At 40.9% G+C, this 27,926-nt stretch overlaps 1 protein-coding gene across 1 annotated transcript in view; it reads right to left on the reverse strand.

Moving 5' to 3' along the window:
- Positions 1-967: 967 nt before the first annotated feature.
- GUCY1A1 (guanylate cyclase 1 soluble subunit alpha 1) overlaps positions 968-27,926 on the reverse strand; it is an 81,468-nt gene continuing 54,509 nt past the window's right edge. Inside the window, exons 5-9 of the mRNA XM_073644983.1 lie at positions 22,102-22,808; positions 10,437-10,928; positions 6,902-7,045; positions 4,756-4,910; positions 968-2,362 (exon numbers count right to left, since the gene is read on the reverse strand). Of these exons, the coding sequence (XP_073501084.1) occupies positions 2,179-2,362; positions 4,756-4,910; positions 6,902-7,045; positions 10,437-10,928; positions 22,102-22,808 (1,682 nt within the window). The 3' untranslated portion in view covers positions 968-2,178. The remainder of the gene's footprint in view (positions 2,363-4,755; positions 4,911-6,901; positions 7,046-10,436; positions 10,929-22,101; positions 22,809-27,926) is intronic.

Consider the following 27,926-nt stretch of genomic DNA (forward strand, 5'->3'; position numbering starts at 1 on the left):
CTTCTCTGCGCACCGACTACCTGATGTCCACCTTTTCCCTCTTTGTGGCTTCTCTGCGCTCCGTCTACTTGCTTCCTCTCTCTTCATGGCTCTACTGTGCTTTGAATGCCTGATGCCCACCTTCTTCTTCCTTATGGCTCCTCTGCACTCTGACTATCCCATTTCTGCCTCACATTTAGCAGAATTATGGTTTAAAATACTACTGAGCTGCGTTCCTCATACCCTGCAAATGGGATTTTACAAATGTAATGAATGTTTTATATTATCTAATGCTAATAATTATTTATTTTGGCACCTCTAAACCTACACATTTGTACTTATTACTTAAGTATTTGGTTTAAGAGGACAGAGTCAGCTTTTACATGCACTGGATTCTCGGCTGTATTGGCTGTAGCTCTCCCAACCAGCACTACCACTATTCAAAATATTATAACAATACAAAATCAGCCCCTTCATCTATCCTAAACCACCAAAAAAAGGGACAATTCCTTAAAGCATTTAGTGACAGAACCCGTCCAGTTCCCTATACCACCTGAGAAGCTTTACCTAGCATGAAATTTTTTTTTCTCCTCTATACTGTGGTCTAAAACCCGAAGGGCATCTCTACTATCAAGTGCACTGTATAGTATGAAAACATGTGGTATGTATTTTGTCCACTAAGAAAGAGCATATACTGTAAGGAGATGGTAGTGAAATGTAACAACACAGAACAAAACGTTTCAAAGGCCTGGGATGCACAGAACAATGTAACAAAAAAGTTTAACAAAAATAATAAAAAAAGAAAATATATACCAATACAAAATCATTATTATCAAATGTGATTTGTAAAATATAAGAACATGGTAATTACAGTGTATATAACATTTTTTATTATACAGGGCTGCATTGGATATAACAATTTAAAGATAAATATGGCAGGTGCCAACATTAAATGGTCAGGTTTTTTCTACAGTACTAAAAGTTTTTTTGTGAAAAATAAGTGCACTATATAATATCTACTATCTTGACTACTGAGATTGCCTGAGGACCCTACATATTCCACATGAAAAGAAGAGATCTGTTTTAATTTTTTCTTCGTTAGAGTTTAGGTCTACTGTGCGATGTACTGCAGTTTATAGATTATAAATTGTCCTCCGTGTGTACGGTATGCTCATAGGATTTAAGGGGTTGTCCTCTTTCAGAAAACTAAAATAACAAACTGGGCTTTACATGTTCTCCTCAGGTCTAATGCTCTGTCTCTGCCGCTGCCCTGCTCTCTGTTGTCTGTCTGCAGCAGTGACGTCATATCAACAGCACTGCAGCCAATCACTGAGCTCAATGGCATGTGCTGTGTACATCGGTAGAGCAGCTGAGCTTAGTGATTGGCTGCAGCTTTGTCGATGTGATATCACTGCTGCTGTCACGTAGCAGAGACCAGGGCAATGGCACAGACTCAGCGCTGAATCCAGGCAGAGTAAGTAAAGCACAGTTTGTTATTTTACAATGAACTGAGTATGAGAACACAAGTTTTCTGAAAGGGGGCAACCTATTTAACGTTATTCCCTGCATACAATGATGTTCATGTTTTTACTTTCAGAACGCAAAACTCATATCCGATTGATATGATCACAATGGATACAGTTTTACAGCCTTTGTCAGGATCAACGCAGTGGCTCATATTAATGAAGTTTTACCTATATTTTACAACTATTTACTTTACAACATCAATAATTTAAAGCACTAGAAAACTATATTATGTTATGTTAACTGAAACAGGAGAAGATATTTTTTAATATTTAAAACAAAAAGGGCTGATCAAAATTATAATTTGTAACATTGTTACTCTTATGAAAAAAAAAGTTTAAATAATGACATTTTTTTCATCTAAATAGAACAAAATAATGTTTTTGAAAATTCTGAAACTTAAAATGCAAATACACCACAATTGACCAAAGTCTAGCTGGCACACAACCACATTGAACATTAATACTTCTAAACTGATTAGGGATACCTAGCTTAGAAAAGGGAGTTTCTGTATGTGATCTCTAGAGCCCATTTCTGTGTGCAGTTACATAGTAATATTGTGATTTACAAGCACATTGTAAAAGAGATGCTACTTAAAAATGTCATATAGGAAGACAATATAATGTAAAGAAATACCGCTACACAAGGTGCAAAACATGAAAAAATAAAATTGGTCTATTTTGTTTTGCTGAAAAGTGAATCTTCCACAGGCTTTGTTTGACACCAAGTCTTGGTCAACATTTCTTGATCAGAAGCCTCTAGAAAATAACATATTCCTGGAATTTCAGCTGGAAAGTTTGGAGGAAGGTCTTCCCTTGATCGTGGTATAAACCTGAATCCTTTGAAATCTTTAAGCAAGCTGGAAGAATATTTTATAAGAATCATAAAATAGAATGCAATTCATACGCTGTCAACATATAAATATACAGTGGGTATGAAAAGTATTCAGAACTCTTTCAATTTTTCACTCTTTGTTTCATTGCAGCCATTTGGTAAATTCTAAAAAGTTCATTTTTTTTCTCATTAATGTACACTCTGCACGCCATCTTGACTGAAAAAAAACAGAAATGTAGAAATTTTCACAAAGTTATTAAAAAAGAAAAACTGAAATATCACATGGTCATAAGAATTCAGACCCTTTGCTCAGTATTGAGTAAAAGCACTCTTTTGAGCTAGCACAGCCATGAGTCTTGGAAATGATGCAACAAGTTTTTCACACCTGGATTTGGGGATCCTCTGCCATTCTTCCTTGCAGATCCTCTCCAGTTCCATCAGCTTGGATGATGAACGTTGGTGGAGAGCCATTTTCAGGTCTCTCCAGAGATGCTCAATTGGGTTTAGGTCACGGCTCTGGTTGGGCCAGTCAATAATGGTTAGAGAGCTGTTCTGAAGCCACTCCTTTGTTATTTTAGCTGTGTGCTTAGGGTCATTGTCTTGTTGGAAGGTGAACCTTTGGCCAAGTCTGAGGTCCAGAGCACTATGGAAGAGGTTTTCATCCAGGATATTTCTGTACTTGGCCGAATTCATGTTTCCTTCAATTGCAACCAGTCGTCCTGTTCCCTGCAGCTGAAAATCACCCCCATAGCATGATGCTGCCACCACCATGTTTCACTGTAGGGACTGTATTGGGCAGGTGATGAGCAGTGCCAGGTTTTCTCCACACATACAGCTTAGAATTATCACCAAAAAGTTCTATCTCCGTCTCATCAGACCAGAGAATCTTATTTCTCATAGTCTGGAAGTCCTTCATGTGTTTTTGAGCAAACGCTTTCATATGTCTTGCACTGAGGAGAGGATTCCGTTGGGACACTCTGCCATAAAGGCCCTACTGGTGGAGGGCTGCAGTGATAGTTGACTTTGTGGAACATTCTCCCATCTCCCTACTGCATCTCTGGAGCTCAGCCACAGTGATCTTGGGGTTCTTCTTTACCTCTCTCACCAAGGCTCTTCTCCCACGATTGCTCAGTTTGGCTGGACGGTCTAGGAAGACTTCTGGTGGTCCCAAACTTCTTCCATTTAAGGATTATGGAAGCCACTGTGCTCTTAGGAACCTTGAGTAATGCAGAAATTCTTTGTAACCATGGCCAGATCTGTGCCTTGCCACAATTCTGTCTCTGAGCTCCTTGGGCAGTTCTTTTGAGCTCATGATTCTCATTTGGTCTGACATGCACTGTGAGCTGTGAGGTCTTATATAGACAGGTGTGTGCCTTTCCAAATCAAGTCTTATCAGTTTAATTAAACACAGCTGGACTCCAATAAAGGAGTAGAACCATCTCAAGGAGGATCACAAGGAAATGGACAGCATGTGACTTAAATACGAATGTCTGAGCAAAGGGTCTGAATACTTATGACCGTGTGATATTTCAGTTTTTCTTTTTTTAAAAATTTGCAAAAATTTCTACATTTCTGTTTTTTTTCAGACAAGATGGGGTGCAGAATGTACTTTAATGAGAAAAAAAATGAACTTTTTAGAATTTACCAAATGGCTGCAATGAAACAAAGAGTGAACAATTTAAAGGGGTCTGAATACTTTCCGTACCCACTGTAGTACAATATACTAGTAAGTGGTGTATAGTAATAAGTTCATATTTTTAAAGTGGCAACCCAAAAAGCTCTGTATTTTTCTCAATTTAGAGAATGTAGAATGGGAGGGTGTCAGGGTAAAGATGGAGTATCTGATATCTCCATCTTACTACAGGTGTGTAATAAAGAGTGCTAGTGGCCTTACAGGCAGGCCCATGATTTTTCCCTTTCAGATGGTCTTATATCAGGAGCTTGAATGGAACTACTAAGAGATCTTTCCCTTACAATTGACCCACTCCCAAAATTTATTAGGATGTTGATTAATAATGATGATGGAGCGTGTTCTATTAAGTCCTTCGGCAAGCATGACTGACAGGCAATCTCTGCCTGTGTCACAGCTGTCAAACAGCCCTGACACTTGCAGGCGCGACGACATTAAAAGAAAAGCCAAGCACACCAAAATACTCGGCAAGCACCCGAGTGTGCTCGCTGAAGGGGTTAATAGAGCATGCTCGATCATCATTAATGTTGACCAGTGGAACCAAGGAGGAAATTAATACAATTATAAAATAAAAATATTTAAAAGAGAGATTTTATTTTGTTCTTTTTTTCCCCAAAGGGTCTCTCTACCTTGGTCTTGTGACCAACCGACAACCCAGAATATCTGGTACTCTGGCTACTATCAGCATCCAGACATTTACTCAATTACAGACACACAAAAAAGCTCACCTATATGTCGTAGGGCTGATGTTTATGTTCCTTGGTATACTGCAAGATTCAAACTTATTGGCAAGTGTGACATTATTTCCAAAAAGGCAGTATCGAGGCATTCTTACACCGACAACACCAGCAAACACTGAACCAGAGTGGAGTCCTATACGCATCTATAAAAAAAGGAAACACAAAGAAAACTATTATATATCATAGTTGTATAACATTTAGTTTTAACATAGCAGTATATCTCAGACATGTTGTTTTAAGAAATAGTTTTCTAAAAATTTAAAGTGAAACCTCCCCAAAAGTTTATCTAAACCAGATTTCCTGTGACATATTTTAAGTTCCACGATGCATTATACTGTATACAGTTGTGCTCAAAAGTTGACATACCCCGGCAGAATTTTTGCTTTCTTGGCCTTGTTTCAGAGAATATGAATGATAACAAAAAAACTTTTTCTCCACTCATGGTTATTGGTTGGGTGAAGCCATTTATTGTCAAACTACTGTGCTTTCTCTTTTTAAATCTTAATGACAACCAAAAACATCCAAATGACCCTGATCAAAAGTTCACATACCCCAGTTCTTAATACCGTGTATTGCACCCTCTAATATCAATGACAGCTTGAAGTCTTTTGTGGTAGTTATGGATGAGGTTCTTTATTTTCTCAGATGGTAAAGCTGCTCATTCTTCTTGGCAAAAAGCCTCCAGTTCCTGTAAATTCCTGGGCTGTCTAGCATGAACTGCGCTCTTGAGATCTCCCCAGAGTGGCTCAATGATATTGAGGTCAGGAGACTGAGATGGCCACTCCAGAACCTTCACTTTGTTCTGCTGTAGCCAATGACAGGTTGATTTGGCCTTGTGTTTTGGATCGTTGTCATGTTGGAAAGTCCAAGTACGTTCCATGCGCAGCTTCCGGGCTGATGAGTGCAAATTTGCCTCCAGTATTTGCTGATAACGTGCTGCATTCATCTTTCCTTCAACCTTTACCAAGTTTCCTGTGCCTTTATAGCTCACACATCCCCAAAACATCAGCGATCCACCTCCGTGCTTTACTGTAGGAATGGTGTTCCTTTCATCATAGGCCTTGTTGACCTCTCTCCAAATGTAACGTTTATAGTTGTGGCCAAAAAGTTCAATTTTGGTTTCATCACTCCAAATTACCTTGTTCCAGAAGTTTTGAGGCAGCCCATTTTTCTTCAAGTGCCTCCTTATTGTGCATCTTGAAACAGCCACACCGCTAGTTTTCAGAGTCCTGAATTTCAGCTGATGTTATTTGTGGGTTTTTCTTTGCATCCTGAACAATTTTCCTGGCAGTAGTGGCAGAAATTTTTGTTGATCTACCTGACCGTGGCTTGGTTTTTACAGAGCCCCTGATTTTCCATTTGTTAATCACAGTTTGAATGCTGCTGCCTGGCATTATCAATTCCTTGGATATTTTTGTGTATCCCTTTCCTGTGTTATACAGTTCAATTACCTTTTCCCGTAGATCCATTGACCAATCTTTTGCTTTCCCGATGACACACAATCCAGAAACATCAGTGGCTGGATGAAAGATGCAAGAGTCTGTCTGGATCCCATAAACTCACTCAGCTTTTATGCACACACACTGATTACAAGCAAACAGGTCACAGGTGAAGATGTTACCTTTATTAGCCATTCAAACTCATGTGTGTCAAATTCTGTGCATGTTATCAGGCCAAAATCACCAGGGTATGTGAACTTTTGATCAAGGTCATTTGGATGTATTTGGTTGTCATTAAGATTTACAAAGAGAAAACAAAGTAGTTTGACAATAAATGGCTTCACCCAACCAATAACCATGAGTGGAGAAAAAGGTTTTTTTGTTATCATTCATATTCTCTGAAACAAGGCCAAGAAAGGAAAAATTCTGCCGGGGTATGTAAACTTTTGAGCACAACTGTATACTGTCCATCTTTTAGTTAACCACCTTTCATGTGTCACCACAGATGAACAAAATATAGAAGACAGGACTGATAAATGTATAAAATGCCAAAAGTTAAGCATGAGACGAAGAAGGTGAAAAACTAAGGGATGAAATATAACAAATTATTTGGCGAGAGGAAATTTATAACAGATAAGTAAGGAATCAAAAGATAGGCATCCCAATGACTTATAAGTGTCTTCATGGTAACTGACCTTTATGGGTTCTCCATGAGGAGACATGACTTTATCTGAGAGCTCCATCATTTTTAAAGCCATCAGAGCAACTTGAAAGGCATGTGTCTCACTATCCTTATGGAGTCCCCCAGCCACACAGTAAGCGTCTCCAATAGTTTCCACCTAAAAAATAAAGGAATTCAATGTCAAGATTTGCTTTAATGCACCATATATAAATATTCATAAGATCATAAGTTTCAATAAATAAAATTGGAGATGTTGCAGTCTAGGTAAACCAGGTTTCACAGAACATCATGTTCTAGGAGGTTTGCTTTTATGTAATTCCCTAAATACAGTATTGTATATGATTACTTTCCATAAGGGCTTTGCTTCTATTTCTACAAAATCAATAGTGGTATGACAGACTCATTACGATATGGCATGATCCATTTTATCTTTTGTTAAACACGTTAAGTTTCACATTTAGTGATTTTTTTTCTGAAATAGAATAGTACAGCAGATCACTGGATGTAAAATCCTAGGTGTCTACATTGTTATGTATTTCTATTACATATATTGCTTTGTATACTTACTGTTAGGAAATGATAATAAATGATAATTCTAGCCTCATGGAAATCAGATTAAAGAGGGCCTGTTACCACTCCAGAAGTGGTCAGTTTTTGCTCTTATTTTATTCCCTGAGATTTCCATTTTTTTCTTTACAAATCCAATATATGGTTTCAGAGAACTGGGACTTTTTATTTAGTGATAATTTTTATGGTCTTTTCCAAGTGGGAGTTGCTTCTAAGGTATTTTTGGGGGCGTATCTTTAGGCAATTGTGCTTTATTGCCCTGTGAGTCGCACCCACTGGATAAAGACCATAGAAAATTAGTAATAAATAGACTAGTTTCCTGGCAGTCTGAACACCCTTTTCCAGTTATACAGACATGTAACTGGAGCACAATTTTTTATCTATTTATTAAAAAAACAAATACAAAACTAAAACAATTACAGCATGCTTAAATTCATAGGTGGGAAATCCCACTCTTCTGACATTGGGCGGGGAGAGACACCACTGCATGATGGGCCCCACAGTTGCCCAGACAATCATCCTGGCACCCACTGATAATCATGCAAAGGTCCTATTCGTTAGAAAAGAATTCATGCAGAATATTTGCTGAGTGGCGGTCACAGCCCAGTCTAAAGCGATGCTAATGATGTGTTTGGTTGTGTATGCACAGAACTCTTCTCTTAATCAATGTAAGGAGAGCAGAGGGAGCCAAAGCTCATCAACACTGAGGACCGAAAAACACAAGCTCCCTAAACTCCCGAAAGGTTTCTATGGACTGATTGCTACAAGGCATAGCTGTTAATGATAATATTAACAGCAGCATGAGCAAGATGCTTGTCCCCACAATCCCCAAAACAGAATAAACAAAATTGTAAAAATAAATATTTAATTAGTAAAAAATAAAGGTAATATATTTTCATTAAAACAGATTCCATTAACAGCAACTCAAGTACTGCACTTAAAATTAATACACAACCATGTACTAGTAGGCCAGTGGAGCCGACAGAATGGGAGCAGTTCTTACATAGCAGTTCTCTGCTCTGGCTTAGGCTGGGTTACTGTGGTCATATTTCATGGTTCGTTTACAGAATAACCTCATATATGCCTATGAGGTTCAAAGTTTGGGTCGGCAGGCCCATAGACAGATCATCCATTGCGTTCAGTATACCCACCATGAAATATGGCCATCTGAACCTTGCTACACATAGTTTCATTTGTAGCCATCTATTAACAGACTATGGATTTGGGTATATATATATATATATATACATACAGTGGGGAAAATAAGTACTTGATACACTGCAAATTTCTCACCTATAAAGAATGGAGAGGTCTGTAATTTTTATCTTAGGTACACTTCAACTGTGAGAGACAGAATCTAAAAATAAAAACTAGAAAATCACATTGCATGATTTTTACATAATTAATTTGCATTTTATTGCATGAAATAAGTATTTGATCACCTAACAACCAGCAAAAATTCTGGCTCTCACACACCTGATAGTTTTTCTTTAAGAAGCCCTCCTGTTCTGCACTTATTACCTGTGTTAATTGCATCTGTTTGAATGTGTAACCTTTATAAAAGACACCTGTCCACACACTCAATCACACTCCAACAGCTCCGCCAAGACCAAAGAGCTGTCTAAGGACACAAGGGACAAAATTGTAGAGTCGCATAAGGCTGGGATGGGCTACACGACAATAGGCAAGCAGCTTGGTGAGAAGGCAACAACTGTTGGCACAATTATTAGAAAATAGAAGAAACACAACATGACTGTCAATCTTCCTTGGTCTGAGGCTCCATGAAAGATCTCGCCTCATGGGGTAAAGATGATTCTGGGAAAGGTCAATAATCAGCCCAGAACTACACAGGAGGACCTCGTCAATGACCTGAAGAGTGCTGGGACCACAGTCTTAAACATTACAATTAGTAACACACTATGCTGTCATGGATTAAAACCCTGCAGGGCACACAAGGTCCCCCTGCTCACGCCAGTACATGTCCAGGCCTGTTTGAAGTTTGCTAATGACCATCTGGATGATTCAGAGGCATGGGAGAAGGTAATGTGGTCAGATGAGAGCAAAATAGAACTTTTTGGAGGAAGAAGAAGGATGAGTATAACCCCAAGAATGCCATCCCAACCATGAAACATGGTGGGGGAAGCATCATACTTTGGGGGTGCTTTTCTGCAAAACGGACAGGATGACTACACTGTATTGAAAGGAGGAAGAATGGGGTCATGTATCAGGAGATTTTGGCCAACAACCTCCTTCCCTCAGTAAGAGAACTAAAGATGGGTGGTGGCTGGGTCTTCCAGCATGACAATGACCTGAAACACACAGCCAGGGCAACTAAGGAGTGGCTCCGTAAGAAGCATTTCAAGGTCTTGGTGTGGTCTGGCGAGTCTTCAGACCTGAACCCAATAGAAAATCTTTGCAGGGAGCTGAAACTCAATCTTGCCCAGCGACAGCCCCGAAACCTGAAAGATCTGAAGATAATCTGTATGGAGGAGTGGGCCAAAATCCCTGCTGCGGTGTGTGCAAACTTGGTCAAGAACTACAGGAAATGTCTGACCTTTGCAATTGCAAACAAAGGTTTCTGTGCTAAATATTAAGTTCTGTTTTTCTATTGTATCAAATACTTATTTCATGCAATAAAATTCAAATTGATTATGTAAAAATCAAACAATGTGATTTTTTGGATTTTTTTTTAAGATTCCATCACTCACAGTTAAAGTGTACCTATGATAAAAATTACAGACCTCTCCATTCTTTGTAGGTGGGAAAACTTGCAAAATCAACAGTGTATCAAATACTTATTTTCCCCACTGTATTAAAATAATAGTATTACTTATTTTTATACAGTACATAAACAATATACATAAAAAAATTAACAGACATTAAAAAGATCAAATAATACAAAATAAAATAGACCTATCTCAAGTCAAACTGACCACAACACTAAAAATTATTTCACAGTAAAAATAGGCTCAAAGTGTTACCTTATAGACGTCCAGTTCTCCACATTGGAAATCGAAGAGTGTGTACAGTTCATTCAGCATGGTGATAACTTGCATGGGTGAACAATGAGAACATATTGCCGTAAAACCCACAATATCAGAGAAAAGCATGGTCACATTGTTAAACTTCTTGGCTTTCACAGTCTGTCCTTGCCACAGCTGCTGAGCAACTTCACCAGGAAAGATTGAGAATAAAAGGTCAACAGTTTTCTTTTTCTCCTCTTCTAAAGCTTGGTGTGCACATTCTAGGGTAGCCTTCAGCTTTCCTAATCTCTTTTTCAATCCATCTTGAGCTCTGGCCTGCTCTCCAATTAGCACCACATCTCTCAGAGCATTGTGGATAGGAATATCTGACAGGTACAGACCTCGTCCCGTGAAATCTTCTAATCTATCTACACAGGGGGAGCCCAGGAACAAAATAGAGCTTGATTCGAAAACATAGATCATCTGGCCTTTCAGATTCATTGACTGGTACTGCGAAAGAGAAAAACAAACCCTTTAAAGTACTAGGTTTTACCTGATTATTACAGAGTTTTTATGTAAAATGTAGGTTCTCCCTTGTTATTTAGTTATACTACAGGGTGGGCCATTTATATGGATACACCTAAATAAAATGGGAATGGTTGGTGATATCAACTTCCTGTTTGGGGCACTTTAGTATATGGGAGGGGGAAAACTTTTCCAGATGAGTGGTGACCATGGAGGCCATTTTGAAGTTGGCCATTTTGGATCCAACTTTATTTTTATCAATGATGGGAAGAGGGTCATGTGACACATCAAACTTATTAAGAATTTCATAAGAAAAACAATGGTGTGTTTGGTTTTAACGTAACTTTATTATTTCATGAGTTATTTACAAGTTTCTCTTTGCATCATTGAAATAGTGTGGGGTAAATTTCTCTCTGCATTTACCAGGGGTTCCACACCCCATTCCACCACAACCTCGAAACATCTACTGTTTGAACACCAATTTTCTTTACTTTAGAGGAGATGCAATAAGCTTAAGACCCCACCCACCCCCATCCTTCAAAAGCAAATATGAAAGCTATCTTATAAAGCAGCTCCTATGCTAATGCTAACAGTTGATTGGGGCCAGACATGACAAAGTAGCCAATTGCCATATCTGGTTTCCTATAGAAATATCTATTTGTCACTTGGTTAAATTGGTTAATGGGCTAAATATCAAGAAAACTGTAATATGTTCGCTAGCAAATATATATATATATATATATATATATATATATATATATATATATATATATATATATATATATATATATATATATATATATACAGCTCTGGTAAAAATTAAGAGACCACTGCAAAATTTTCACTTTCTATGATTTTTCTCTTTATAGGTATATTTTTGAGTAAAATGTACTTTGTTGTTTTATTCTATAAACTGCTGACAACATGTCTCCGAAATTCAAAGCTAAAAATTTTGTATTTATTTGCAGCAAATGAGAAATCGTCAAAATAAAAAAAAAGAAATAGTGCTCTCAGACCTCAAATAATGCAAAGAAAACAAGTTCTTATTCATTTAGAAACAACAATACTCATGTTTTAACGCAGGAAGAGTGCTTTCCACCAGTGTTTCACACTGCTTTTGGGTGACCTTATGCCACTCCTGGCACAAAAATTTAAGCAGTTCTTTGTTTGATGGCTTGTGACTATCCATCTTCCTCTTGGTTACATTACAGAGGTTTTCAATGGGGTTCAGGTCTGGAGATTGGGCTGGCCATGACAGGGTCTTGATGTGGTTCACCCTTCATCCACACATTGATTGACCTAGCTGTGTGGCATGGAGCATTGTCCTGCTGGAAAAAAAACAGTCCTCAGAGTTGGGGAACATTGCCTGAGCAGAGGGAAGCAAGTGTTTTTCAAGGATAACCTTGTATGCGGCTTGATTCATACATCCTTCGCAAAGATTAACCTGCACAATTCCAGCCTTGCTGAAGCATCCCCAGATCATCACCGATCCTCCACTAAACTTCACAGTGGGTGCAAGACACTGTGGCTTGTATGTTTCTCCAGCTCTCCGTCTAACCATTAGACGACCAGATGTTAGGCAAAGCTGAAAATTAGACTCCTCAGAGAAGATTACCTTACTTCAGTCCTCTATGGTCCAATCCTTATAGTCTTTGGCAAACTTCAGCCTGGCTCTCCTTTGCTTCTCATTGATGAAAGGCTTTTTTCTAGCTTTACATGACTTGAGGCCTGCCTCTAGGACAGGAGCCTGTTACCAACTGTTCTTGCTGTGCACTTCACCCCAGCTGCCATTTGCCATTTCTTTTGTAGGTCACTTGTTGTCATCCTGCGGTTGCTGAGTGACATTCAAATAAGATGATGGTCATCCCGGTCAGCGGAGAGTCGCTTTCGCCCTCAGCTGGTCTGTAGCTTTGTTGTCCCCAATGTCTGCAGTTTGACCTTGTTGTAATGGACTGCCGTCTTTGAAATTTTAAGGATGGAGGCAACATGACGCTCACTGTATCCCTCTGCTAGTAAAGCCAGAATTGAGCCCTTCTTTTCCTCACTCAAGAGTTTTCTTTTCAACTCCTTTGGCATGGTTAAAAATTATTTCTTCATTCAAATTACTTATGGGCTATTCCTAGCACTTGTTTTGCCATCCAGCTTGACCTATTGCAAGAGGATTGTGAAGATCACAGCAGTGTTTTTATACTTTCCCTCATTACATAAGATTTGGTTCAGGTGATCACCTAATCAGAATTAAGTAGAATGAGGTGTACTTTGGTTGGAATTCAACTGACACTGGAATGGAATGGCTGTCAGACATGTAGAGATGGGGATTTTTAGAAAACTGTGCAGTGGTCTCTTAATTTTTGCCACAGCTGTATATATATATATATATATATATATATATATATATATATATATATATATATATATACACACAGTGCCTACAAGTAGTATTCAACCCCCTGCAGATTTAGCTGGTTTGATAAGATGCAAATAAGTTAGAGCCTTCAAACTGCAAACGAGAGTAGGTTTTATGAACAGAAGCATAAATCTTACAAACCAAAAAGTTATGTTGCTCAGTTGAATTTTATTAAATTTTAAACATAAAAGTGTGGGTCAATTATTATACAACCCCTATGTTTAATATTTTGTGGAATAACCCTTGTTTGCAATTACAGCTAATAATCGTCTTTTATAAGACCTGATCAGGCCGGCACAGGTCTGTGGAGTTATCTTGGCCCACTCCTCCATGCAGATCTTCTCCAAGTTATCTAGGTTCTTTGGGTGTCTCATGTGGATTTTATTCTTGAGCTCCTTCCACAAGTTTTCAATTGGGTTAAGGTCAGGAGACTGACTAGGCCACTCCAACACCTTGACTTTTTCCCTCTTGAACCAGGCCTTGGTTTTCTTGGCTGTGTGCTTTGGGTCGTTGTCTTGTTGGAAGATGAAATTACGACCCATCTTAAGATCCTTGATGGAGGAGCGGAGGTTCTTGGCCAAAATCTCCAGGTAGGCCGTGCTATCCATCTTCCCATGGATGCGGACCAGATGGCCAGGCCCCTTGGCAGAGAAACAGCCCCACAGCATGATGCTGCCACCACCATGCTTGACTGTAGGGATGGTATTCTTGGGGTCGTATGCAGTGCCATCCAGTCTCCAAACGTCACGTGTGTGGTTGGCACCAAAGATCTCGATCTTGGTCTCATCAGACCATAGAACCTTGAACCAGTCTGTCTCAGAGTCCTCCAAGTGATCATGAGCAAACTGTAGACGAGCCTTGACATGACGCTTTGAAAGTAAAGGTACCTTACGGGCTCGTCTGGAACGGAGACCATTGCGGTGGAGTACGTTACTTATGGTATTGACTGAAACCAATGTCCCCACTGCCATGAGATCTTCCCGGAGCTCCTTCCTTGTTGTCCTTGGGTTAGCCTTGACTCTTCGGACAAGCCTGGCCTCGGCACGGGAGGACACTTTCAAAGGCTGTCCTGGCCGTGGAAGGCTAGCAGTAGTTCCATAAGCCTTCCACTTATGGATGATGCTCCCAACAGTGGAGACAGGTAGGCCCAACTCCTTGGAAAGGGTTTTGTACCCCTTGCCAGCCTTGTGACCCTCCACGATCTTGTCTCTGATGGCCTTGGAATGCTCCTTTGTCTTTCCCATGTTGACCATGTCTGAGTGCTGTTCACAAGTTTGGGGAGGGTCTTAAATAGTCAGAAAAGGCTGGCAAAATAGATCTTTAATCCACACATGTGAAGCTCATTATTCTTGGTGCCTGAACTACTTCTTAATACTTTAGGGGGACCAAACAGAATTCTTGTGGTTTGAGGGGTTGAATAATAAATGACACTCTGAATTAACTTTTAACGTTTAAAAAAAAAAAAAAAAAAAATTTGCTGCAGTGCATTTCCCACTTCCAGGCTGATCTACAGTACAAATGTCACAATGCCAAGTTAATTCCGCATGTGTCAACCAGCTAAATCTGCAGGGGGTTGAATACTACTTGTAGGCACTGTATATATATATAAACAAGATAAACAACTGGGGTTTTAAAGGTTAAAATTATGTTTCCTTTATTAGTACAAAAAATCTTTTTAAAAACAATCAAATAGTCAGAAGACGACCAGTAGACAGATAAAGATACACTAGAACTGTATAAAATAACAAAAAAGGTGGGAGAAGTCAGCAAGAGGATAGATACAAAATGGTACATGAATAGGGAGGATGGTGGGAGAAAAAAGAAAAAAATTACTTCTTTTTATAGTAAATAACTGTATCTCTACATTTTACTTAGTTCCCCAACGCACATAAAAAACGTCAAGTCCTTCAAAAAAAATAAATAAATATACATTTATATGTATATATATATATGTATGTATGTATGTATGTATGTATGTATGTATGTATGTATATATATATACATATACACACACATACACGTATATATAAATATAAAATACTTTGTATACCCACACATTATGATGCACAAAACAGTCAGTTTTTCTCTGCATAAATTACTGTAAATTCCCCTTTTCCTCTAATCCTACAGAAGGGGCTGGAGCACAATTCTGTCATCATTTTTGGTCATAAATTATGCTGAATTTGTTTGCTGTCCTCCTGACAAAGCTTCACCGACTTTTCAAAAACACACAGAAAAAAATCACAACAGTTTTGCAAAAAAAAAAAAAGTGACATTTCAAAACAGTCAAACTGCTTAATGAGTCGGGGAGTTCACATTCCTTTTTTTTTAATAATGCATATATATATTTCATGCCATCTATTTTGAAACTGAAACTGTTAAAATAGATTAGTTAGAGCTAAACTAGAAAATTAACATAATGGCAGCATGTCCAGTACAGACCAAAAGTTTGGACACACCTTCTCATTTAAAGATTTTTCTGGGAGTCAGAGGTGCATCAAAGTCATCTTCCCCATGCTGTTCCCATTCAATTTGAGCACTGTTTACATCCATTTCAGCGATTTTCCTGCCCCCCCCAGCCCTCCGGGTAGGGTCTTCTGGAAAAATGCTTGAGTTTCCATTATACTCGTTACTCGAATCGAGCCCGTCCGACCTGGTCAATTCGAGTTCCGAGTGCTCAAGCATTTTAGTGCTCGCTTATCACTAGTAAAAACACAGCAAAATGTGTATATTGTATGCTGCATTTTTCCGGACAAGAGGCAGCACTTTCAATACAGAAAAAGTACTGCAAAAACAGAACATACCCTAAGGCTATGTGCGCAAGTTCAGGATTTGAAGCAGAAATTTCTGCAGTGTTTCTGCATCTCCTTGGCAGGAAAAACGCTGTGGAAAAAACGTGTGGTTTTGCCGCGTTTTTGTACATCAATGACTCCTTTTTGGAGCTAAATAAAGTTATTTGGTGGGACGTTGCTTTAACGCTTGGATTACCATCAGAACTGGGGTGAGTATATTGGTTAATTTCAATTATTAAAGAATGTGTCGGTTGTATTTCAAATAAAGTGTTTACTCTGTGTCTGTGTGTTTATTTAACTCTTTAATTAGTTTTGGTGATGAAAGGGTCTGATTGACACCTTGTCAGCTGATCCCATTCACCCAATCTCAATTAGCATTTCCATTCATGTAATTTCTGGGGCAATTGTGAGCTGCTATTTTTAGCCTAGAAAGGTGCCATTAGGCAAACATGGTCCCTGGCTATTATTAACAGCTCACAGCTGTTTCGCGTATTTTTGCTGCATCCAAAACGTGGTGTTCTAATGCCGCATGTTTGTTGTCGGTACATGTGAATCCACCGTATATAATGACACTTCAATCGGTCAAAATCTGCAGTGGAGACTAGCGTGTCCGCTAAAGAAATTGACATACTGCGGGTGAGTTTGGTTACGTGGCCACGGTCAGGAGCCACTGCAGGTTTGACGCTGCGTGTTTATACAGCGTCCAGATGTTACAGCATAGTGGATGGGATCTCTAGAAATCCCATGTCCACTATGTGTGCATCAGAGGCTGAGAATCACCCGTGGACACTGACAAGCGGCACGTCTTTCAGGACCGCAGCATGTTAAATGCTTTTAAAATCAATTGGCAGGAAATGCTGCGGAATCGCTGCGCGCAATTGACATGCTCCGTTTTTTTCCGCAATAGTAATCCTGAGCGGAAATTTCCTCATCATGTGAACAGCACTTCAAGATTACCATTGCAATAGCTGGCAGACCCATTACCAAGTGTTTTCACTGCGTTTCCGCGAAATGCATCAAAAACGCTACGTGTGCACTTAACTTTATTCACAAACCAATATTTCATCAGTATGTGTAATCCAAAATCAGAAGTAACTTTACAACACAAAACATGTGTGAACCTTTCAATAATAGTTTGTCTCTCTGGATTTTCTAATTCTGATTTTGTCTTATCAAAGCGGATGAAACACTGAACAAGTACAGGTGAATAAGGCATAAGTGTGTGGGTATGACAGAAAGTTTGGTTGTGAGCTGCAATATAAACAGGGATTTATGTCAGTGATAGCAATTGATGTACAGCATTGCAGAATATATTAGCGCAACATGAAAAAATATTAAGAATGAATGGGACTTTTTAAAACAATGATAACAGATGACATCCATACCTATGATGTTATGGTTTCAAACCTGTAGAATTAACATTTGTTTATATTTAGATGTTTTTCTTTCTTGCTTTTATATTTTATGGACTCTATTGTAGCCTTTATTAAGCAAAAATGTTTATCAATTTTAAAATCCCATTGGACTGACATGAGTTGTCTGACCTGTCTGATATACAGTATGTCTGCGTCTCATAGTCGGTATCCCATCGCTGTTGATTTACTGTTTTCCCAACATGAACAGTAAGGCTAGGGTCACGCAACCGATTTTCTCTCATTGGTTCGATTTTGCTAATCAGAGTTTGATTAGAGTATGATAAGAATTTCTTGGATAAGGAGAAAAAAAAAGCTACTCCGTTACTCAGTGTGTCCGTAAAAATGGGACAGGACTTGGATGTCATCTGAATGTGGTCCGATATTTTCCACGGACCCATACGTATGAATTTGCGAGTGCAATCTGATTATCGTAGGCAACTTTTGCATGCTGAGGATATGTGCACTGCTTCATTGAATAACATGGGGACAAGTGCTATTCATCAAAATGATGGATAGCACTCGTCTGATTTTAACGGTCGCAAGAAAAAGTCCTAAAAATAGGAAGAGTGTTATCCGTCGTTTTGACGGAAAGCACTCATTCTCATGTTATTCAATGAGACAGTGCGCATGTCCAAAGACATCTGAGAGTGGTCTGATTTTCACGGACACACTTAATGTAGAAGATGAAAAAACTTTTTTTTTAACTCCACATGCGAGAAAATCGGATCACAATATGATCAAACTCTGATCAGAGTGGAATTAGCATCATTGGACTGATTTTCTCAGATGAAAGAAAATAGGTCTTGTGACCCTAGGCTAACAGCGAAAAAGTTGGCAATCAGTGCGGGGTGGCAGGGAGGGCTAGCCGCTCATGAATACCGATGCTGACGCAAAATAAAGAATGCAGAAATCAGCATGTTGGTCACTATATTATACAGCCCGTGAAGACATCACCTTTAATTTTTGCCACAAAAAAGGATTTTTGCATATACATATTCGCCATTAGCTGCAATCATTTAGGAACATTTCAATAACAGGAAACACAAAGGGAACACATACAAACGCTAAGTGATTTTTTTGGGGAGAGGGAGTTTCTGACCAGAGCTTTTCCTTAACCATAAAAAGTAAAGGATAGTAAAGCCAGCGCAGTTAATGATGTGACATCCAGTTTCATCAGGTGCTGTATTATAGCCTATCTTAACATGTCAAGCGAAATGCCATCAGCTTTTCAGAAGGGATTCCTGCCGAGAGACAAATAATCACTTGTCTGGGGAATATTCTGTTCCGTCAGAAACAGGAATGCGAATCTAAAAAGTTTATTTTCAAGTGAGTAAAATATTAGCATATTCAGTCATGGAAAATTATAAATATATTTAATAAAGTATATCCCTCACTAAAATCTGCATATACTTTAAAAAAACGAGGAAAAAAAAAAAATCTTTTCCGGCTCAAAAATAAAAAACCTGTCACATTTCATTACAGGCTGTGTATCAAATCTAATGAGGAGCTGAATTATGATTTTAATGGTAAGTTCTGCAATGAACCGTGAAAGTCAGCACAGCCGTATTACTTTTCCATGGAATTAGGGAATACATTTTCCTCTTAATTGTCAAATATACAATGTATTACTTATATTATCCAGGGGCTTATCCTACACAAGTGTTTGTAGCTAAAAACTGGGTATTCTTACTGTTAATTGAAAAGTGATAAATAAAAATACAGTTTCCTAAGAAAAAAATATCTATATCACTTACTTTTCTTAGAAAACTACATAGCGTTTAGAACTGTAGTTGTCAGACTTCCATATAGGTGTGGCTATTAATGAGCGGCACATCAGGTAGGCATATATAATTAATTACATTTTCTCAATAGATTTTACTTGGCTAAAAACAGACTAAACAATTTCAAAAACTGATCTTTCAAGATCTACTCATGATTTGGGCAAAATACTAGGGGCACGGATGTTGTAGGAGGGTACCTGAGGACGTTTTGCCATCCAAAGGCCAAGAATTGGAGGTCTCTGATTTTGAGCTTCTCTACAACTATAAGATTTAAAAGTACACAACTACCGTACTAACAACATAACCATTATTTGGGAGCAGAATTATAATTTTTTAAATGGGTATTATTATTATTGTGTTATTATAATCTGTTCAGTATATTTAATTTGTAATTTCTTCCCTTTGGGCACACCAAATGTTCTACAATTTGGTAAAATATACTCAAAATTGCAGACAAATAGAAACCACCATCCCACAAAAAAAAAGCGGATTCCAATTATTTTTAAACTTCCTTCCCTAAATATTCTTGAATTGTTTAGAATATATTAATATCAACCGTGCAGAGGAAAATCCAGGAAATTCATAGAGGTATTTGAACTGGAAATATGATATTTGTGTGGTGAGTATAAATGGATCAGAGAATGAATACGCGTGCTACTTCTCCATACCGCATCTATGGGACTCCAAGAAACAACTGTGACCCCTAAGATTACAGCTCAGAACACAACAAAATAAAAAGAATCCAATCAATCAATGTATAATATAGTGTCACACAGCCCCAGATGAAGCCGATTTACGCAAATTTTCCATGGTTGTGATATGCAAGTTTTTAATCTACTCTTTGTGAGAATGATAAAAATATATAATTTGCAACAATAGACAATTATAAGAACTGCAGCAAAATAGTATTCTTATTCCACCAGAGAATTGCATAATAATAATAATAAAAAACTATTTGTGTAAAAGCCAATATAATCTTATACAAATTAATTGAATTACTGATGAAACAAAAGATTGGCCAACTTGTTCAAAGCCAATATGTGTCCAAATGTACCAGGGTTGGTGATAGTATCTAAAGCTTGTAATCCACCGTGCTAGTCCGAGGGGTGTATGCAGTTAGTGCCCTGGACAATGGCACAAATCAATTAATATCGTCCTTTCAAAAATGGAGCTGTAGGTCCCTGTGTGACGTCACAACATTTCCCTGACGAAGGAGAGTGAGCGTCTCAGAAACCCGCTGGATTTTTGGTGTATGCTACGCACCATAGATGATGTGATGTCACACAGGAACCTACAGCTCCATTTTTGAAAGGACAATATTAGAGAGAGTGCCACCTGCTGAGGTGATATCCACATACACTCTTCAGACTAGCACAGAGGATTTCTAGCTTTAGGATGATAAACCTGTGTGAATTTACTCCTGACTGCTTTGTTATTGTACTATTGTTTTTTACTATTTCCTTGTACAGAGGCAGTGGTGTCCATGAACAGAGAGAGGAGCGTATTTGGTTACAAACAAGAAGAACATACATTGTCACTTATAATTGGCTGCTCAAGAGAGCCTGTCAAGCACAACATGAAATGTTTTTTATTGTGTTTGATATTAAAAAAAGGCTAACTGAAAGCTACATAAAGGGAATCTGTCACCAGGTTCTTGATACCTAATTGGAGAGGAGTATAATGATTCCAGCGATGTGTCACTTACTGGTCCAAGACTTCTCTCGTGCAGCGCCAGTTCCCTGGAATGCTCTACCCCAGACTATCCGATTGATGCCTAGCCCTGATGTCTTCAAGCGCGCTTTAAAAACCCATCTCTTTATACAAGCTTACCACCTCAAATACCCAGTAAACTAACTTTCCCCTGTTCCCTGCTAAATACTATTCAAAATCCGCCCCCCACTGTTCATCCTTCTCTATGCCCTCCACGCACATAACTGCACCCAGTAATTGAGTACTGCACTTAAACATACAGGCTGATGACCAGATCATACAGCTTTATATGACAATCCCGACTTATTATAATTGCCTGACCTGATATAACAAGCACTTTCCACCTATTGTGTCCCCCCATTTCCTTGTAGAATGTAAGCTTGCGAGCAGGGACCTCACTCCTGATGTTACTGTTAAAGTGTCTCACCCGTATTGAATTTATTGTTTGTACATGTCCCCGCTTAATTGTAAAGTGCTGCGGAATATGTTGGCGCTATATAAATAAAAATTATTATTATTATTATTATTATTATTACTGGTCGGCTAAGTGTAGTTTTGATAACAGCACTGTGTATATCAACAGGAGAATATCCTTACAGAACTACTGGGCTTGCTGCTAGGTAGTCCAACCCCACCTCTTCCACTGATTGGCAGCTTTCTGCCTATGCACAGGGTACACAGAAATCAGTGGTGTGTGAGGGATTATACAGAGCTCAGCATTCTGATCACTGGTACATATGCAGCAGATAAAACAGTTTTTAATCAAAACTGCAGCAACCAGTAAATGATACATTGCTGGAATCAGGATCTCTGCCCCAGATGGGGTAGTAAAAACCTAGTGACAAATTCCCTTTAAAAGTATACTATCCCATAAATACCATATGAATAGACATATCATGAAAATAATGATAAAAGCTACTTTAAATTATCTACTATTTAAGCTAAACCTTATTATATAGATTAGGTTCTGCTATAATTGCTAAACTCTTTTCAAATAGATAAAAACGTATTTAACATTAAGAGAATATTGTGAAATATAACTATGCTTCTCACCTTTGATGAACTCTCAATTGCGTTGTCCCATCGTTTAACTCTTATAGTGAACTGCATATTCAACATAGTCATTATCCCGCTGAAGGTACTGCTGATCTTTGGGGAAAGGATTTCAAAGTATTCCTCAAAATTAGATTTTCCAGGAATTTCCTTTCTGTTGAGTAGTTTCTTGACTCCATCACCAACCTGTAACATATTCATGTCTGTATCAAACATGAAATGAAAAGGAAAGGTCTTGCAAAAGATGGAGGCTGAAATAACAACGTATGATTGTGGTTTGCACGGGGATAGAGAAGGTTTTGTGTTGTTAACCTGAACAGAATACAATATATAAGGCTCCTTAATAAAGTCATTCCCGTCATTGACCCGTTGTGGGACCAACTTCACGTCCACCTCAGCTTCATATAACGTATATGCTGCTGCCTTTATTATTCCAGGTAGAATTAGTGTAGTGATGTTGTTAGGAAAAAAGTAATATACATTTAGGAAATCTGGATCTTTTTCAAGGCACAGAATTGATCCTTCTTGCAAACCACCATCATTTTCATGTGGTCGGGACAGTCCGCACTGTTTCAGGTGAGTGCTAAAACTGTTCAAAAAGTCTTTTAACGTCCCTCCAACAACTTCCAAAACATGCTCGTCCTCTTCGTAACATATTTTAAAGAGCTCTTCACCTAGAGATGCTTTTATATCGTCTATAGGGATACCTAAAATGAGAACAATGTATCATTAATAGGACTGTAACCTTAAAGGAGTTATCTGTTCCAAAGCTAGAAGTCTACAGGCACTCTATGTGACTGCAGACATATGAATCCTCACATTACATACACCATACGGTGTGAGGATTCTCTGATGCCGGGAGAGTGACTGCCAGTATGCGCTTTGCATACATGAGGTCACATGCCTACTAGATGGGCACTGCCTTGCTCAATGCAAGTGTATTGAGGGAAGCCGGATACAGTCTAGTCGGAATGTGGCTGGGAGTATGCAGACTTGTAGTTGTAGACTGGACAACCCCTTTAATATGTGGAAACAATGAGAAAAGATGGACATGACTAAAATAATCCACTCCTTAGTGTAATGAAGTTATCCGGGACATCAGATAAAACCACATTTTTGGCTTGTCAAACTGTTGGGGTAAGATAATTTGGCTATCTTACATTTCCGAATGTGGTATTCTATAGCAAGTGCGACCTATCAAATTCATAATTAGACATACAGAAAAAGGTTGTCCATTGAAAAATCCAATCCATTCATCCAGAATGGTTAATCTCGTACAAAAATAAGACTTGCGAATTTAAAGGGGATGACCACCTTTTGGGGATAATTTTTTACATTTTACTTAAATACATGTATTTTAGGCTAAAAATTTATTTTGCAATCGAGTTTCATTACAAATAATGCATTGTTTTGCTTTCGCAGGCTGTTTGTTTCCCTGCACATTCAATTTTCATGTGTTTATGGTTATAAATCAGCTGAGAGGAGCTCAGAAAAATACAGATATAAGAAGAGATAACAAACTTTACCGTTGAACTGTCAGAACGAGCTGAATGACAGATTCCCAGGCAAAGAGGTCGCCACTAGTGTTGAGCGAACATGCTCAACACTGCTCGGTACTCGCCCGAGCATCACGCTACTTCCACGGTTCTAATCTACTTTTTATTACCCTTTTTCCATTGATAGTGCGAGTGTAAGCTATTTTACTTTCTTTACAATGGGCAAGGCGCGTGGCAAGGGACGTGGAACTGGACGTTCTGGTGATGGTGTGTGCAGAGGATGGGGCCGTGGCCAAAGTGAAAATGTGCCACAACCAACAGCCACATCTTCTCGCTCCCACTTCTTGACTGAATTACTAGGGAAGCACAGAACAACACAAGTATTGCGAACTGATCAGTGTGAACAGGTTATTAATTGGATAGCAGATAATACTTCCAGTTACCTGGGCACCACCACCTCCGGTCTGTCTTCCACACGGTCAAATCTTAGTAGCCGTGAGTCTCGACCGCATACTCCTCCTCACCCTGATGCGCCTTCCTCCCACCATGCCGAATGTCGTCAGACAACACACTTGGACACTCTGAAGACCTGTTTACTGGTCCATTTCCAGATTTGTGCTCCTCGCCTGCTCCGCTTAAAGTGGTGGAAGAGGAGATCCCATGTAGCGATGCCCAAATATTTGAACAGCCACGGCCACAGGAAGTCGACGCTGGCAATTTGTCACAAGAGGTGGACGATGACGAGACACAATTGCCAGGAAGTGAGGAGGAGGATCGTGGTGCACAAGTGGAAGAGGACGAGGTGGTGGATGATCTAGTAACTGACCCAATGTGGCAGGAGGACATGCAAAGCGAGGCCAGCAGCACACAGGGTGAGGGAGGCAGAGTACCCCAACAGGCAGGAAGAAGCAGTGTGGTGGCCGCACACAAGGCAGGCAACAGTTCCCCGTAACACCAACACGAGGGACGTTGCCAGTACAACCTGTAGGTCTTCCAGAGTCTGGAATTTTTTTAAAGACTCTGCTGATAACCCCAAAAAGGCCATTTGTACCACCTGCCATGCCAGCATGAGCAGGGGTGACAAAACTACCAGCCTGACCACCACCAGCATGATCAGGCACATGGCAGCAAAGCACCCGACTTTGTGGGGTGAACCGCAGGGTCCACGACCAGTGTCAGCGGGTGTCACCACTGCTTCTTCCGCTGTTGCGCGTGCAATAGAACCCCCTGTTGTGTGTGCAAGGCAATCCCCTGTCCATACTGCATGCAAAGATGCCCCCTCCTCTCAGTCTTCACTTGTTATGGCAGTTTCTCAAGAAACAGCATCAACGTCCACGTCCACGTCCCACCGCAGCGTTCAATTGTCCATATCCCAGACCTTTGAACGAATGCGGAAATTCGCAGCCAATGCCCCACAGGCCACAGTCCTAAATTCGCACATTTCAAGACTGCTTGCGTTGGAAATGCTGCCTTTTAGGCTGGTGGAGACGGATTCTTTCCGCAACCTTATGGCGGTGGCCGTCTCTCAGTACTCGGTCCCCAGCCGACACTATTTTGCCCGGTGTGCCATCCCCGCACTAAACAAGCACGTGTCCCAAAACATCTGCCGTGCCCTCAACAACGCAGTTACTGGGAGAGTCCACCTGACAACGGACACCTGGACAAGTGCTTGTGGCCAGGGACGGTACATCTCCCTGACGGCACACTGGGTAGACACAGTGGAAGCCGGGACCCAGTGGGACCTTGGGACGGAACACATCCTCCCCACACAGAGGATTGCGGGCACTATGTCAGTCAGAGTTGCCCCCACAGGGCACAGCTCCTGCGCATCATCCTCCTCCTCCTCCTCATGTTCAGCCTCCATCTCAGATATCACCACATCAGTTACAAGCTGTAAGCACTGCAGTACTGCCTCTGCCAAGCGGCAACAGGCTGTGCTGAAACTCATAAGCTTAGGTGTGAAACCTCACACTGCTTGTGAGTTGTGGACAGCTGTGAAAGAGCAGGCAGATCTGTGGCAGAGACCGCTGAACCTACATCCAGGCATGGTCGTATGTGACAATGGCCGTAACCTGGTGGCGGCTCTGAGGCGAGGCGAGATCACACACGTACCATGCCTGGCTCATATGCTTAACCTCGTGGTTCAGCGGTTTCTAAAATCGTACCCTGAGTTGCCAGATCTGCTCGTCAAAGTACGCTGCCTGTAAGCTCATTTTCGCAAGTCGGCTACAGCTTCCGCCGCCCTTGCTGTGTTGCAGCAGCGTTTGCTGCTTCCGTCACACTGACTGGTGTGTGATGTCCCCACACGTTGCAACTCTACTCTCCACATGTTGCAAAGGATTTGTGAGCAGAAGAGAGCAGTTGTGGAGTACCAGCTGCAACAAGGCCGTCAATATTCAGGTCAGACTCCACACATAAGACCTCAGGAGTGGACCTGGATGTCTGACATATGTACCATCTTGACAAACTTTGAGGAGTCCACCAAGATGGTGAGTGGCGATGACGCTATCATTAGCGTCAGCATTCCACTTGTCTGTCTTTTGCAATGCTCTCTGCAGAGAATTAAAGAGGAGGCATTGCAGCCAGAGTATGATGAGATGGATCAAGAAGCCGTAGCGGTCGATTACACACAGCCCAGCCTCATCTCATCCCAACGTGCATTGGGGGACAATGAGGGAGAGGAGGAGGAGGAGGAAGAACAGGAGCTTGTATCATGCGCTGTAGACAGTAGTACCTGTACAACTGTCATACCATCTGTTCATCGTGGGTGGCCTGAGGACAGGGGGGGGGGGAGGAGGAGGAGGAGGAGAGCATAGTCAGTCGTCATCTTGGTGAGGACACGGAAGTCTTGCCCGTTACCAGTCTGGCACGCATGGCTGACTTTATGTTACGCTGCCTTAACCGTGACCCTCGCGTTGTCAAAATGTTGGGTGACAGTCATTACTGGTTGGTGACACTTTTAGAACCCCGCTACAAGGAGAACTTTCACTCTCTTATTCCTGAGGTGGAGAGGTCTACAAAAATGGGGCAGTACCAGAAGGCCCTTGCTGCAGAACTGTTAAAAAAATTCCCATCTGAACACGCTAGCGGCAGAGGTCACAGTTCGTTGCCCAACCAAGGCGTACATGCGAGACAGACGCAACTCCAATCCAGCAGAGGCAGGGGAACACTTTCAACGTTCTGGGACAGTTTTCTCAGACCCTCCCTTCGGACAGACCCTAAGGCGCGGGGTACTCTCACAAGGAGTGGAAAGTTTGAAAAGATGGTGAGGGAGTACCTTGCCAACCGTACCAGCGTCCTCCGTGATTCCTCTGTGCCTTTTAATTATTGGGTATCCAAGCTGGACACTTGGAATGAACTCGCTCTGTACGCCTTGGAGGTCCTGGCCTGCCCTGCCGCTAGCGTGTTATCGGAGCGTGTTTTTAGTGCCACTGGGGGAATTATAACTGATAAGCGCACTTGCCTGTCAACTGACAATGCTGACAAGCTGACCTTTATCAAAATGAACAAGGACTGGATTGGGCCAGACTTCTCATCACCACCAAATGACAGCAGAGTAACATAAAGTCTGTAGCGCCGGCGTCCCTGCCCTCTGCTAGGCAGGGACGCTGTTCCCCTCACCTCTGTGCTCCGAGCCCGGCGTCCTCCTCCCGCTCTGCTGGCAGCGCGCGCTCCTTCCCGGCCACTGTGCTTAGGGCGCGCGCGCGCGCTCCCTCCCTCTTAAAGGGGCCGCGTGTGCCGTCCTAAGGAGTCCCCGGCCAATGGCCGGAGGACTTCACCATATATAAGGCACCTCCTCCAAAATGGAGGTGCCCGAGTAATGTTGTTGCACTGTTCACTACTCTGCTTCAGCCCTCAGGTCCCGTTGCCAGTTACCTGCCAGATTCCTGCCAGTTTGCTGTCTGATTCCTGCCCGATATTCTACTTACCTGCCTGCTAGCCTGAGGTCCGACGGTCTGCCTACCGACTCCTGTCAGTCTGTCTAAGGACCAGCTTGCCCGCTCACCTGGGAGCGCTCCTCTGCTACCTGTGTGCTAGCCTGAGGTCCGACGGTCTGCCCTCCAACTCCTGTCAGTCTGTGTATGGACCAGCTTGCCCGCTCACCTGGGAGTGCACATCAGCTACCTGCCTGCTAGCCTACCTGGAGGCTCCGCCGTCACGTGCTGTGACCACCTGCCATTCCAGAGACTCCTGCCCGCTCACCTGGGAGCGCACACCTGTTACCTGCCTGCTAGCCTACCTGGAGGCTCCGCCATCACGTGCTGTGACCACCTGCCATTCCAGAGACTCCTGCCCGCTCACCTGGGAGCGCACACCTGTTACCTGCCT

The sequence above is a fragment of the Phyllobates terribilis genome, unplaced genomic scaffold, assembly GCF_046119375.1.
Source record: "Phyllobates terribilis strain yellow unplaced genomic scaffold, ASM4611937v1 Scaffold_1__5_contigs__length_1240528914, whole genome shotgun sequence".
NCBI classification, from domain to species: domain Eukaryota; kingdom Metazoa; phylum Chordata; class Amphibia; order Anura; family Dendrobatidae; genus Phyllobates; species Phyllobates terribilis.